At 48.6% G+C, this 15,497-nt stretch overlaps 1 protein-coding gene across 1 annotated transcript; it reads left to right on the plus strand.

Moving 5' to 3' along the window:
* The first annotated feature begins 3,903 nt into the window (after window positions 1–3,903).
* On the plus strand, window positions 3,904–9,529 carry KRT3 (keratin 3). The gene is made up of 9 exons (XM_016201114.2): window positions 3,904–4,518; window positions 5,563–5,783; window positions 6,318–6,378; window positions 6,741–6,836; window positions 7,134–7,298; window positions 7,724–7,849; window positions 8,164–8,384; window positions 8,748–8,782; window positions 9,246–9,529. Exons 1-9 carry the CDS (start codon window positions 3,904–3,906, stop codon window positions 9,527–9,529), a joined length of 1,824 nt encoding a protein of 607 aa, XP_016056600.2.
* Window positions 9,530–15,497: the final 5,968 nt, after the last annotated feature.

Below are 15,497 nucleotides of genomic sequence, written 5' to 3' on the forward strand. Positions count from 1 at the left end.
CAAAGATTCTTCTCCAAGTGACTTCCCTCTAAAAAATGACAAGTATAGCTCAGAATCAGTGGGGCTCTGGTGATGGCTGGTATCTGCCCCAGTGGGGGGCAGTGAGGTACCTTGATTCACTGTGGGTTTAAGAATCCCTAGAGGCTCATCACCCTGGACTTCATGTCCCACATCTGGCCGTACAGCAGTCTCATTCTGTCTGGCACAAAAGTCAGGCCCTCCATCCTGTTCTCACTCACTTCCCCAGCATCTTCTCCTATAATCCCTCTCTGCTCAGGCCAGGCCTATCTCATCACTGTATTGACCAGGGCTCATACTTGCAAATATGAACATCTATTCTTAGTGTAATGCAAAGTGAAAATAATTTATTAAAGGCCATTGTTACTCATGGCATCTCTGGGAGCTCTGTAGCTGCGAACCGCACCCAGTCACACCTGCGGGCTGCTCTGGTGAAAACATTGTGATGACTGCTGCTGGACCCATGATACTTGAGGCAAAATGACAAACTCCACCTCTGCCCATGCAGATCCAGATGTCCCCATCACCATGCTCTTCAGAAAGATCAATTTCTCTCTCCATGGCCAAGTCTCACAAGGGTTTATTTCATTGGGAGATTGCAAGTCCTGGCTTCTAGCTGCAAAGGAGCTTGGGAATGTGCTTTTTAGATTTTACCCCAAGAAGGTGGGGATCATAATGTGGAAAATGACCAAACCGAAGGAAGGGTGTTTTAAAGATGTTGTGTAGCCACAAATGACAAAGTTTCCCCGCAGTCTTTACTTCCTAAATCCGACTGTGCTTGTTTTCAATGCTGAGCCTTGGCTCATGACCACCTGTGCTGAAATGCCTTTCCTTCTGTCTGTCCAAACCTGCCCTCCTTAAAAGTTTGAGTTCATGCCTCTTCTCGAAGCCTTCCCACATGATTCCACTTTTTCATTGCTTTTTGATTCCCCATGCTCTCACAGCACCTGCAACATAGCACTCAGTTTTACACAGTCTTGTATTGCTTGGTTTGTCTAGATTGTGAGCTCTTTGTAAACCATTCTCTCTACCACATGGCGACGGAGGGAGTCTCTGCTCAATAAACACTCCTTATATTTGTTCACTGATTTCTCTTTGTTGGGCTGGAAGCTGAGGACTGCATCCCCTCACCCAAAGTTGTGGAGTCGATATGATTTCTGTCTACCCAGCCCCAAGCTGTGCTCACATTCCCCGTGGGGCCTCATTGGATAATTTGCAAATAAAAGCATTACATTGGGTGGATTCTTTTGATAGGTATGAAAGTTGAAATTTTGTGTGAATTGCAAACAAAAATAGTTAAAAATAATGGTGAACACTGATTGAACACCTACAACGTGCTAGGCACTGTCTAGGCATGACAACAACTCTATGAGAGGGGTACTATTAATAACTTAATTTTATAGATAAGGAAACGGAGGCACAGAGAGTTTAAAGAACTTGCTCATGGACATGTAGTGACAAAGCTGAGATTTAAAAACTGGGTCTGTGTACACCTGAAACTAATATAATGTATATCAATTATACCTCAATTAAAAAAACAAATTAACTTTAAAAAACTGGATCTGTTTGGCTCTAAAGTGCATACTCTTAGATAGTAAGAGAAAATCTAGCTTAATTTCTGTGATATGTTTATTCAAACACTTGACAGAGATTTCATTCCTCCAGCTATGTTCCTGCGAGATGCAGAGGGGCAGAGATGATTGATCATCTTAATGGTTAATGATGCTGATGCACAGAGAATTTAAGCAGCCTTGGCCATGGGTAGTCATGGGGAGGATCTGGCCCAGCTCTGGGTTTGGTTCATTCTTTAAACTCTGGTTCCTTTGAGGGAGCAGAGATGAGGAGGGTGTATGTGTGTGGCTACCCTTTGGGCCTTGGGCTAATTTCACAGGTCATTAAGCATTGGGCAGCAGCTCTGGAAGATCAGGGCTGTAAGTCAGACATGCTAGAGCGGGAACCCCAGTACTGGGCAAGGGACAGATTATGTGACCTTGAGTGCCCAGTCAACTCCAAGTTGATTCTGTGATTGACTGGTTCTTGTTACTGTGATTCTACCCCATTTTCCCCTGGGGAGGAGGTGACACTCACTTTGCACATACATTTTCTTAAATCTGAACACCAAATGTGAGGGGTCTGGATTTCTCATGTTGAGATGATCTCAATGAGCTGGGGCTGTCTCACGTAGTGAGATTTGAACTAGCTTTAGACCAGTTTTATTTGGTTGTAATTCAGGACTAAGGTGCGACTCATTCATTAGTTCATCGACTGGTTGATTCATTCGACCAAACTTTATGAGCATCTACTATGGGCAAAGCACTGTGCTGGGAACCAAGGGATCCAGTATATTAACAAGACCGTAGGCCCCTGGAAAGTTTATGGCCTTATTCTGGGAAGGGGTTAGAATGTCACATAGTCTGGGGGTAACAAATGGGGGTAAGAAGGACAAAGTGGGAGAACTAGGCCACTGAAGAACACTTTACTTCCTCTGTTCTTGGGCCACCTAGAACCCTTCCCGGCGAGCGTTGGAGAACCCCTGTTCTTCCCTCCTTTCTGCCCGTCCTGAGGAGGCTCTTGCCAAGGCCACACAAGGCCACACCCTTGGTGGGGCCTAATGTGCAGCAGACAGAAGGAAAAAAGACCTGTCCTGGAGAGCTAAGTGGCTGCCTTGGCAGGCTCCAGAGCCACGCAAGAAGGCTTTCCTCTTGTACAAGCCCAAGCCCAAGCCCAGTCTTTAAGCCTCTATAAAAACATCAGGCTGGCAGATCCTCAGGCTTTTGGAGTCAGATGCACATGGTAGTGCTGCTGGCCCTGCCAGGTCTGGCCTCTGGAGGCTGGCGGGTGGGTCTGGATAGCGAGGCCCCTTCATCAGAGGACAGTCCCGCAGAGGCCCTGTGGTCTTATTCATGACTGAGTCTCCAGTACCTGGTACAGCTAAGCAATGTGCACAATTTGTTGAAGCTGTGGTAGAACTGATGTTTGAATTTCCAGTTCCCTGGGACTTGAACTGACACCAGAGAAGTACCAAAAAATGTGGGCAGGGGCAAGAAAGGAAGCCAAGATATGGAATAGTGTAAGTTTCTCTGGGAAGTTTTCAAAACAAATAAGCAAACAAATAAACATTTTGCATGTTGAATCTTGCTAATATCTCATCAAAGCGCATAGGTATTAACTGCCCTTTTTCTCAAAAGATAGTCATGAACCCAAATGCCGCTGCCTCCTGAATTATACCCTGGGACAGAGGGGGAACCAGGAGGCAAATCTATGATGGCTCTGGGCTTTGTATCCAGGAAGGGAGGAAGAGGTCACCACTTCATCCCTGAATCCAGCACAGAGATGGGCGCACAGTGGGCACCCAATGGCATGTGCTCATGATGGAGTGAGATGTATCACTCCTTCTATTCAGATATTTTCCTCAAGTCCTTGGCTGGGCTTCAATGTATACTACCCAGATAACCAGAATCTCCCCAACCCACCTTCCGCGCCATCCTTTCCAGAGCTGAGCTCAGCTCTGGTAGAGCCAAGAGTACCTGACGCAGATGAGCATGCCTTCTGGGTCCTGTCAGATAAAGCTGCAAGGTGGCCATGCCCAAGCATGGGGTAACGCCAGGCTCCACCCCCGCCAGGTAAACCTGCCACCTTAGCATTTTTACCATTTCAGATTATTTTCAAGGTGTGTTTAGCAGTCTGGAACAAACTTATTGCCTTAGAGGCAAACCCAACCCATGACTATTTGGGATTAACTATCTCTCCTTAATTTGAGCCCAGCAACCTCTTAGATGTATATAAAGGGATTTATTCTGCAGAGATCTTTAGTTTCTTTCCCTCTTCCTCTGACTCTAGGTTTCCCTGCTTCACTCTCACGCTCTCTCTTCATCAAGTCTCACCATGAACAGACAAGTCTGCAAGAAATCCTTCAGTGGTGGGAGCCAGGGCTTCTCCGGCCGCTCTGCCGTGGTCTCCGGCAACAGCAGGATGAGCTGTGTGGCCCGCTCTAGGGGAGCCGGTGGAGGAGCCTGTGGGTTCCAGAGCGGGGCAGGTGGCTTTGGCAGCCGCAGCCTCTACAACCTGGGTGGCAACAAGAGCATCTCCATCAGCGTGGCCGGTGGCTCCCGGACTGGAGGCTTTGGGGGAGGGCGTAGCAGCTGTGGCAGTGGCTTTGGTGGTGGCTACGGAGGTGGCTTTGGTGGTGGAAGAGGAATGGGAGGTGGCTTTGGAGGGGCTGGTGGCTTTGGAGGGGCTGGTGGCTTTGGTGGAGCTGGTGGTTTTGGTGGAGCTGGTGGTTTTGGTGGAATTGGTGGTTTTGGTGGGCCTGGTGGCTTTGGTGGGCCTGGTGGCTTTGGTCCTGGTGGCTTCCCTGGGGGAATCCAGGAAGTGACTGTCAACCAGAGCCTCCTGCAGCCTCTCAATGTGGAGATCGACCCTCAGATTGGGCAGGTCAAGACCCAGGAGCGGGAGCAGATCAAGACCCTCAACAACAAATTTGCCTCCTTTATCGACAAGGTGAAGGAGCTCTGACTGGGCCCCCTTTTTAGGCTGGGTGGGAACTTTGAGTTTGATATTTAGACACAGCTTTTAGGATTAATTCTGGACGGGCCAGGCTGAGGGGGGTTAGGCAGCATTCTATGAAGATATTCAGGGCCAATAAGCTTATCCACATGAACTTGTGTGTAGGAAGGGCAGTGGTCCTCTATTTGGGCCCAGACATCCCCAGGTCCTGCTTGTCTGATTCTCTGCTCAAGTATTCCACTTGCTGTGTTAGCTAGGCTTAGGCTGGCAGAGCTGGCAGCGCATGGCAAGGGCCATGACCACTGACAAGGAAGGGTCTGACACAGAACTGGGGGCTTTTAAAATATAAGCTGCCCTCTGAGGCTTTCCATGGGGTTTGTTCCCTATATGTCTCTGTGCCAGGCAAAGGAGGTGGATGCCCAAGAGAAGGGATTAAAGAGACTTACATGGAACCTTAGTCCCAAGGGCTGTACAGAAGCTGGCAACCTCGTCTGCACCCCTAATCAACCTTGCCAGGAAGAGAGGGGTGGTCACTGACTTCCAGACTATAATAGTTCACACTGGCTGTCTCTCCCCTGTCATGATGATTATGACATTTTAATCAGTATCAGTTCCCAGTGACTCACATCCTTTGAAGGATCGGAGTGTCAGTGGAGCCTTAGATGGAAAAGAAGCTGCAAGGTTAAGTACATTTTTGCAGAGTGCACTGTATTTTTGGAAGTTATGTTGAGCCATAAAATCACCGGGAACACTGGGGGGTCATCTTTACTTCTGTGTCCAGGCAGAGGCTCCTTTAAGTTTCCCTGCCCATTTCTCCTTCTTCTGTGACTTTTCCAAACATGCTGCACTCTTAGTAGCCTGACTGATGGGCCTGTCTTACCACATCCTCTCCAGCTACAGTAAAAATCCATCTTCACGTCCTTTCTAGGCCTCTGTGCTAGGGCATGGGAAGATAACAGACACCTGTCCTACCTGAGCCAAGGCCTCTTTGATCCTCTGTTGCAAGTGTTGCCTGATGTTTTCCTCAATGCATTGCAGGTGCGGTTCCTGGAGCAACAGAACAAGGTCCTAGAAACCAAGTGGAACCTGCTCCAACAGCAGGGCACCAATTCCATCACAGGCACCAACAACCTTGAACCCCTTTTTGAGAACTATATCAGCTCCCAGCGAAGCTACCTAAACAACATCCTGGGAGAGAGAGGCCGCCTGGACTCAGAGCTGAGGAACATGCAGGACCTGGTGGAGGACTTCAAGAAGAGGTGAGTGACGGGCAAAAGTGGGCAGATCCATGGGCTACCCTGTCTCAGAGTCCCAGCCCTTACTGTATTCCTCCTGCTTGCTGGCCAGTGGTGTTACTTAGCCTATTTTCCTCTCTTCATCTTCATAGAGGACAGTTTGGTTCATTAGGTTCCCCTCACCTTCCTCTTCAAGGACAGTCCTTAACAAATGAAGCTATGGCAAGCAGGGAAGCACTTCTTCAGGAGCCAGGTTGGGGAAGATCCTGGTTCTAGGATCTGAAGGATGCTGGGATAACTCATGGTGTATTGACCAACCATTCCAGTTTTCCCAGGACAAGAGACTTTCAGGGTTAAAACCGAGATAGTCTGCCTGGACAAATTGAAATGACTGGCACTCCTAACTAACAGAGAGGTGGTAAAAAGTATGTGTTCATCTAAGTGGATTGGGAGAGGGACAGAGGGCTGGAAGAGATGAATTTTCAGAGTTTCAGGGAATAGTGGTGTTTATGACTCCCTCAAAACCCAACCTCAGCTACTTCTTTGTAACTCTTACAGATATGAAGATGAAATCAATAAGCGTACAGCTGCTGAGAATGAATTTGTGACCCTGAAGAAGGTAAGGGCTGTATGAAGTTCCTGGGGCTTGTAGGCACAGATTTCTGCCGGGGTTGGAGGGAATCTCCTTGTTCCACAACCACGGAGCCACCAAGTTCAGGCAGTTGGAGCAAAAAATAGAAGCCACGTGCATCTTAGACTGGAAAGATCCTTCAATAAGTCAGTTCATTTGTTTTTAGTTTTTAATAGGGTTGAACTTATACCACCTCACTGAAGTGTGAATCACCTCTTCATGTGGAGATCGGCCTCTGACAAGGACCGAACAATCACCAGCCCTGGTTCTCCTGACTCTTTCTTGCTGTTGTCATGGTTTGTTGTTTGGTCCTTGGGAGACTAAGGCCTTTGTGCTTCTGTCTTTCTCAGGACGTGGATGCCACCTACATGAACAAGGTGGACCTTCAGGCCAAGGTGGATGCCTTAACTGATGAGATCAACTTCCTGAAAACACTCTATGACATGGTAAAAATGTTTCTTACTAAGAGGGAGAGAGAGGAAGGGTGAGATGTTTTTAGATTTGAAGCTGGGGCATTTAGCATCAGGGCCTGGAAAGACTGAGCCTAGAGGTAAAGCCCCTTGTTGGGGTTCTGCAGGATGGGCTGCATACATAGGGTTCTCTGAGGGGCTGGGGAACATGGTGGGGCTAATGCACATTCAGAGCTGAGTCAGTGAATGGAACTGTTGATCAAAAATCTCTCTGGGCCTCTGTGTGCTTGTTATAGAGGCCCTGAGAGTGAACAAATCCCTCTGTGTTGGCAGGAGCTGTCCCAGATGCAGACCCATGTCAGTGACACATCCGTAGTCCTGTCCATGGACAACAACCGCTGCCTGGACCTGGACAGCATCATTGCTGAAGTCAAGGCCCAGTATGAGGAGATTGCTCAGAGGAGCAAGGCCGAAGCCGAGTCCCTGTACCAGACCAAGGTGGGAGCTGGGCACCTCTTAGAGAATCCACTGAGGGTCTCAGGGAGTCTGAGGCCTGTGAGACTGCTGGGTAATGAGTCCCCAGTGTCATTTGGTAGACCTCCCTTGGTTTTACTCTCTGAAGACATCCCTCTAATGGATGGTTATTCAGCTGTAGAAAGTGCTGCCCCTGGGGGTAGGTGGCTCCACTGTCCCCTGCCATGACACATGGGGCTAACTCTAGCTTGCTCAGGGATAGCAGGGTAGAAGAATCTTCTACCATGACAACTCAGATGTGCTTTTCCCTGCTGCCTCAGAGGTGTAAAGTAACTCAATGTCATTTTAACAAATGCTTACTAAGCACCTCAAGTTTGGGTGAGTATTGTTAGGAATAGGGAAACAAGTCAGGCAAAGCTGAACACCTCCTCTTCGCTTCTGTTCTCCAGCTGGGAGAGCTGCAGACCACAGCCGGCAGACATGGGGATGACCTGAAGAGCACCAAGAGCGAGATCATGGAGCTCAACAGGCTGATCCAGAGGCTGCGGGCCGAGATTGAGAACGCCAAGAAGCAGGTGGGATGGTAATGAATGCTAGTGCCTGGGCTGACTAGTGAGGGGTAAGGGCTAGGATCTCAGGATTCACAGTCTGATGTGAACTTCTGGGGTCATCTCAGGCAGCATTGGCTTCCAAGGGAGTTTAAATACAAAGCCAGTCTAGATGGCTGGTAATCCATAGGAGAAATATCTCCACGGATGCAGACAAAGTAAGGAAGAGATGATGTTGCCTGACTTTAAGAAGCTTACTCTAGGATAATCTATTCTAAAACTCAGAGAGCCTGGGACCTTCCTACTGGGCCTGATGTTTCTCCTCCCTCCTCCTTCCCCAGAACGCCAACCTCCAGGCAGCGATCGCAGAAGCTGAGCAGCGTGGGGAGATGGCCCTCAAGGATGCCGATGCCAAGCTCCAAGAGCTGCAGGCTGCCTTACAGCAGGCCAAGGATGACATGGCCCGGCTGCTGCGTGACTACCAGGAGCTGATGAATGTCAAGCTGGCCCTGGATGTGGAGATCGCCACCTACCGCAAGCTGCTGGAGGGCGAGGAATGCAGGTGGGTCTCCAATTCCAACTTCCCATCTCCCCTGACCCAAGTCATATGCTGAGGGCTAGATAAGTGACAAAATGTATGGGTATGGAGGCCTGCTGTGTAGAGAGAACCTCCCCTCCTCCCACAGGCCTTGCAGAGAAGCACTTGTTGTTACTAGCTCACTGTCTCCACAGTTAGTCAAAGCAACGTGTAGCCAGTGTTGTGTGTACACGGAGGGTCTCTTTGTTGTGGTCCATTAGAAAGGTAAAAAAAGGGGCTGATCTGCCAGGCTTCTTAATTCAGTTCTGGTTGTTAATCATCACCTTCATTCATGGGCTTGTTGGAAATTTGCTTTGTGATGGAGCTTTCTCTTGCTTTCTCATACAGGATGTCTGGAGAGTGCGAGAATGCTGTCAGCATCTGTAAGTAGCCAAAGTAACCATGACAATAAGAAATGAAGTGGAAATATCTGTAATAAAGAAGGGCAGTAGCAACTAATTTAAAAATATTTCTATGGGAGTTGGAGGTGGAAGGGGCAGCAGATATGATTTTGTTATTGTTCTGGGTCAGGGCACTATTATTAGGTCTATAGCATGGGGAGTATCCAATAGGGAGCCTGATGGGAGGAGAAATTATGATTAATCTTCAAGGGTGTCATTAAGAGTTGATGGTATGTAGAAGGAACCACTGGACAATTCACGATGTCTTAACTCTATGGAGCTGAACACCTTATTACATTAGAATGTATCAATCTTAATGATCATCAGGTGCAAAACTGCCCTGATGGCCTCTCAATCACCCTGGGCCCAGGGGCTCATTAATTATAATAGTGTCCTGAGCGCAGGGCGCTGACGGCTGATTGCTGTACTATCCTCTCCCCCGCAGCCGTGGTCAGCAGCAGCAACATGACCTCGGCCTCGGCAGGTGGCTACGGAGGCGGTTTTGGCGGGGGCTTCGGAGCGGGAGCGGGAGCAGGTAGTGGATTCGGAGGAGGCAGTGGCTTCGGAGGTGGCAGTGGATTCAGCAGAGGCAGTGGCTTTGGAGGAGGCAGCGGCTTCGGCTCTGGTTCTGGGGGCCGCTGTGGGGTCAGTGGCGGAGGTTTCAGCTCAGGCAGCAACCGGGGCGGCAGCATCAAGTTCTCCCAGTCTTCCCAGCGCTGCTCCAGATAAACAGTGCGCCTGGGCACCATCGCCACTCCAGCGCCTCCTGTCCCCATCTGCTCCTCCCCTACGACAGATGGCTGCTGTTTGGATTTAGAAGATGGAGCCTCATGCTCCTCAATCCAGATCCCTGGCCAAGCACAGCCATGAGAATTTCAGGCTCTCTCTGGCTCCAGCCTGTTCATGTGATTGTTCAGGTGTGGCCTTAGCCACCACCTTCCGCTGCCCTTGGGGTCCCCTCCCTGGGTGGAATGGTCACCACAGTTCTGATGTGTGTAACACACAGGTCCCTTTACCCATCTGTTCTTTCGCCAATAAAGTGCATTGTATTTCACATCAGGCCTCCGAGTCTTCTCTGGGTGTCGGTCTCTCCCCTGGAGTGACTTCTCTCATCCTGTCCCACCGAAGGCTGTGTGCGTTCAGAACAGCTGGAGTCCTTTCCTCCCAAACCAAGGCAGCTAGTTCCCATTGTCCATTGCATGGGATATAAATGGGCACGATCAGGTTGTTCATTTATCCTTTGAGCACCAGGGGAACAGCAGGGTCACACTCCAGGGGGCTGTGTGGCCTCACAGTTCTAGGGAGAAGGCTGAACCACGAGGATTTCCATCTCCTCCTGGCTTTCTCTCATTGGGGGGGCCTAAGAGGACCTTGAATTGCTGAGAGACTTGGGGACAGAGGATTTCTTTCCTTGGTGCTGTCCCCACTCCAGCTGACATCCTGAAAGCTTTCCCTCATCAAAGTGCACCTGGGAACACCTGAGCTGCCAGAACCCCAGGGCTGTAGGGATTTCCTGAGAGCCAACTGCCTCAAAGTCTGACCCTCAGAACCCCAGTTTGATGGGAGCTCTGCAAAAAAAGTTGCCTGTTCATTAAATCTTCCCTCTTTGGAGCCCATATTAGAGGTTCAGAGAAGTCTTGTAGCAAAGAATACCTGTTAGCTATCTTTAACCCAGCATGTGCCAAAGAGTCCCCTCCCGCCCCCTCACCATGAACAACTATTAACCACCTGCAGAAAATGCCCTGCACCCGAGCACTGTCTGCATGCACTCTGGGCCCCCAGGTGTGAGCGCCAGCCCCGGGAGCTCTTGGCGTCTGCCGTGCACCAGGAAGGCCTGACGCAGTGTTAGTTAGCCATGGGAGTGCTGTCTGGAAGGTCAGGGCTCAGGCACAAGGAAGCCAAGAACCTCACTGGCAAACAGGAAGATTGAGACTCTGACAGGTGGAGTGGCTTGCTTAGGCTCTTCGAGCATCTGAGGGTGTGAGCCCAGGGTACACCCAAGCATCGGAGTCCAGAGCTCCTTCCACCTCCCCACACTGTTTCTGAGGCTGCCTTGCTGCCTTCCTGGCATGGCCAGTTGCTTGGGGGCCCACAGAACACACAGGCTACGAAACAGAAATGCTTAGACAGGCCAGGCCAGGGAAGCAATACTTCTATCTTAGGCCAAAGCTGAATTTATTTCAGAAAAGGGGAATAACAGTTAAATAAATAAGGAAAACCAGCAACTGGGGCTGGAAGGCATCTGTGTGGCAATCCCATGTCCATGTTTGGCAGAGCAGTGCAGTTCAGTTCAGTCAGTGACAATCCCGCTCTGACCCTGGGAAGGCTCTTCCAAGGAGATGGGATTTAGTAATCGTTGCTTCATTTTGGGGCAGAAGGATGCTTTTTCTGGCTGGTATCCCTCTGTGGCCAAAGAGAGATAGGCAGGGAGACTCAATGCCTGCCCCAGCTCAGAGAATTGGTCCTATGGGAATGTGCCAGGCCAGTTATGGGACAACTGTGTCACTCTGGGTGAAGTCATTATTAATGAGTTCCTGTTTCACCCAACCTTCATTAAGTGTTCACTCTCAGGTACTCGGCTAAATGTTGGAGCTGCACTGGTGAGCAAAAACAAGATGTTGCCTCCTGCTCTCATTTCAACAACAAAATGAAAAATAAAAGAACTTCAAGTTGTGATTAAGTGTATGAAAAAAGAAACCAGGGGCTGAATTGGAGAAATGGCAAGACTTGTTAATGGGCTGGATGTTGGGGGTGGGGGGTGGATAGGAGAGAGGAGATTTACCAGGATGCCTGGTTTCCCAGGGTGAGCAGGTGGGTGGCTGGTGATGCCATCTACTGAGGTGAGAGGAGATGGCATGGGTCTGAGGAAGAACTCAGGGGGGACCTTGCTTTAGGCAAGTCTGCTTTGAGCTGCTCAAAAGACAGCGAGTGGAAATACCCAGACTGCAGGTGGAGATGTGAGTGTGGATTGATAAGGGAGGCTGGTCAGGGCTGGCGGCTCACATTTGGACAACATCAGTGTGAGGATAGTTAGGGGGCTTCCTAAAGCCATGGCACTGATGAGTTCTCCCAGAAAGGAAAGGGAGGCTGAGTTCCAAGGAAGCCCAGCATGTAGAGCGAGGGACAGGAGGACAACCAGCCAGGTAGTAAAGCTTGAGTTTTCCAGAATGCCTCTACCTAAGAGGTCAAGGGTTTCTAAATGGGTTCCAAGGGAAACCCAGAACAGGCCCAGTCTTCCTCGGGACACTGTCCACTTGTCTCAAGGCACACACCCAGACCTCTTGCCTTTGCCGCTCCTCCCTGCACTCTAACCAATGCCCACTGGCCCCTGTTCATTCGGTGAGGGTTTATAAGTGACCCCCCCTGCCCCACCTCAGTAGCCCTCTAGTAGCAGGGGATGGGGAAATCCATGGAACTTCTCAAAGGAGAGAGTAGCCAGGAGGAATGGCACCATGGAGAGGGCTATTTCTAGGAGGTGTTATCATGCCAGAGGAATGGCCAGGCAGGTGAGCTTGGTGCCAGAACCTGAGACCGAAGGAGTTAATTCCATGCTTGGCTGGATATTTGCAGCCCAGCCCTGACCATTTCTAATTCAGGCTGAAACACCTCCGGGGAACTTTACCTGGTTCCTGAGTGTTCCTTCTCTTCCTTTCACCTCAGCATTTATAGAACTTCTTGTATGTTGGCTTTTCAAGTGCTCTTTAGTTGCTGGGCTTGGGTTTGCTTTCTTGTACTTGACTAGACTTTTCGTTTTGTGTAGGGAGCAAGTTGGTGCTGTGCTGTCCATTCTTGTCCTGTCCTCTAAGGCATGTTTTTGCCCACAGGGGAAACTCTAGAGATTGTTGAATAATGCTGACTTATACGCTTGGGTCCTAATCTGGGATTTGGGGCCATTGGTCAATGGTTAAGTACTTCTTTTGCTCTCTCTGCTTTGTTCCACATCTCTTGTCCTTCGATGTGGAGTGATACATCCTCCTGTGATGACACAGAAGATGCAACTTCTATCCCCCCACTCCACTCCCACCCTCATTCATTCCTCTCTGCCCACTTCCCTCTTGAGTCTCCCTCCCCCAACTGGGAAGAACACTCAATAGCTCCTTCCTGTTCTATGAGCTTGTTGACTCACTGGTTCACCCATCCTTTGATGTTCAGGAGACCTGCATGTGTTTTAAGATTTCAGGTTATTTCTTTCTGGAATGCAGGTTACACTACAGGCCAGAACAATTAGCAGTGATGGTGACACAGTCACAAAAGGCTCAGTTAGGAAAATCAGGGGATTGTTTCTCACAAGAATCTGCTTGTGGATAATCCATCTGTGACTGTTGACGATGGAGGTTTAAATATAAAGTTTGGGGTAATTTGTAGGTGAATCTCTATATGATGCTTCTCTGTTGTGTCTAGGGCAGGGTGGGGTTTTTATAGCCAATCATCAGAAATCTTGTCTTTTGGAATTTGGCTGCTCCTTCTCTCTGCCTCTCAGCACTTTAGCCCAAGTACATTCTCTCTCTGCAGCCAGGACTAGGAATGTGGACGCCTTGCAACAATCCTGGGCTGACTGAGAAAAACTCAGAGTTCTGAGAACTCTTTTTCACATATTTTATCTATATCTGCCCAAGCCCCTCTGGCATGCAAACTGCTTAACGCACATATCTTTTGTGCCCAAAATCAAGATAATCACCACTAATGCTTCTGCCTAGGCTGAAGGCTAGTTGGTTCTCCTAACCATTGATGGAGATAGAGTGGGAACAATCTGATACCTCTGGAACCCATGGTGGCATCACCAAATGGTGACAGCTTGGGCAACTCCTGGGGAAGATGGGGCAGGGAAGGATAGTCCTAGATGGCAATAAAGCAGTGATTCTCAGTGACAGCAATCCCACTGAGGGAATGTCTGATGGCATTTTTGGCTGTCACATCTGGAGTAGTGCTACGGGCATTTTGAGGGTAGGGGTCTGGTTGCTACTAAACATCCTACAGTGCACACAACAGGCCCCACTACAAAGAACTCTCCAGTCTCAAATGTCAATAGAGCTTCTTTTGGGAAATCCTGCATCCAAGCAAGAGGTCATTTCATTCACCCGTCTCCTTAGGAAAGGACCATGGCTGTGATATTCGTTATAACTGAGCTGAATAGAGACCATTCTGAATTTGGGCAAGTATACATATCTAGAAGTTTGTTTTAAAATGGAAATGCCCTTTTATTCTGGGTAAAGACATAGGAAATGAGCCAGGTAAATATGTGGCCTTATGTGGGTACTTTCAAGACCTGAGCCTGCGATTCTGTTTTAAACCTGGCTGTTTAATGCCTCTGTGTCTTTGATAATCTGTCCCCCTGGCCAGGAATACTCATTCCATCTTCATTTTCTTGACTAGCCCTGATTTCTCATTGAAGATCACTCAGGCACTGCCTCCTGAGTGCTTTCCTGGACCTCCTACGTGGCTCTGAATGTCTGTTTGTGTTCCCATTGCTCTCTGTTAGCCTCTTTGTATCACTTGCTATATTATATTAAAATGACTAGTTTCAGTGCCTGCTCTCCATACTAGAACGGAAGTGGGTTCAAGGGATGGATGTGACTTCTTCATTTTTGTGCCTCTCAATGTCCAGCACAGGGCTTGGCACATTTAGGCACTCTGAATGTCACTGAGCTAATGAGGTACTTGAAAAGGACAGGTGTGTGTGTGTGTAGGGGGGACTTAAATGCAATTGCTGTCCTGACATATTTAACAACATGATTTAAACAACTAACATTTTTTTTGGTTGTGACTTGTGCAGATCATTCACTGGACATTTTGCATGTCATCTCATTTAATCCTCACAAGCACTATAGGAGACAGGTGGTAATTATCCTCATTTTCCAGATGAGGAAACTGGAGCTTGGAGGCAGGGTACCATTAACATGTCTGGCATCAGAAAGGATGTGGCAGATATGGGCCTCAAATCCAAAGCCTGCACTGTAACCTCTGTGCTATGCTGCTGAACAGGCCTGGCTTACTTCTTGGAGTCCTGGGTGCCCCCTCTTGTACCAGCCCTGGCGCATGGTGCTAACAACTCTCTGGACTCTTGAGGAGCCAGAAACCAAACCTGAAGTTCCTGTATTAGCAGGAGAGGTTTCCCCAGCTGAGGCCTTGTGAGGGCGGGTGAGCTACTGTCAACTCTGGAGAGTTCTGGTCTCCAGTGGAGAAGTCAGAAAGATTGATTGGGGCAAATACCTTGATAATGATGGGTGTTTCTCTTTGATGACAAAGAAGAATTTGTAGGTTTAAACCTATTTCATTAACACAGTTGATGCTTCAAGGCACATCTGTCAATCACAGTATGGGTGGGTTCTTTAACTGTCAAAGTGGACACTTCCCTCTGGGATGGTATACTTTGACTTGCTGAAGCCCATATAGACAAAAATGATCCATGAATTTATGACAAGCTTCGGAGCTGAATCGACTGATTAGAATCCCAGCTCAGTGAGCTCATTGATTTGGGGCAAATTAATTAACTTCATTAAGCTTATTCGTTATTTATAAAGTGGGAATAAAAATCCTAACCTGCACAGTTTTTATGACAATTAGAAATGATACTTGTAGACAGCCTAATTCAGTGCCTGGCATATGGCAGGCACACAATGGTAGCCATTTTTATAAATTTTTCACAGACAGGTGAAAGAATCAAAGATTTGAAAGAGGAAATTATTTTCACTAAATC

This window comes from Miniopterus natalensis, chromosome 2, assembly GCF_054644295.1.
Source record: "Miniopterus natalensis isolate mMinNat1 chromosome 2, mMinNat1.hap1, whole genome shotgun sequence".
NCBI lineage: Eukaryota > Metazoa > Chordata > Mammalia > Chiroptera > Miniopteridae > Miniopterus > Miniopterus natalensis.

Coding starts and splice junctions, on each gene's coding strand:
- KRT3 (XM_016201114.2), top strand. CDS start 3,904: ATGAACAGACAAGTCTGCAAGAAATCCTTCAGTGGTGGGAGCCAGGGC. Junction 7,299..7,723: donor AGTCCCTGTACCAGACCAAG/GTGGGAGCTGGG, acceptor TCTGTTCTCCAG/CTGGGAGAGCTGCAGACCAC. Junction 8,385..8,747: donor CTGGAGGGCGAGGAATGCAG/GTGGGTCTCCAA, acceptor TTTCTCATACAG/GATGTCTGGAGAGTGCGAGA.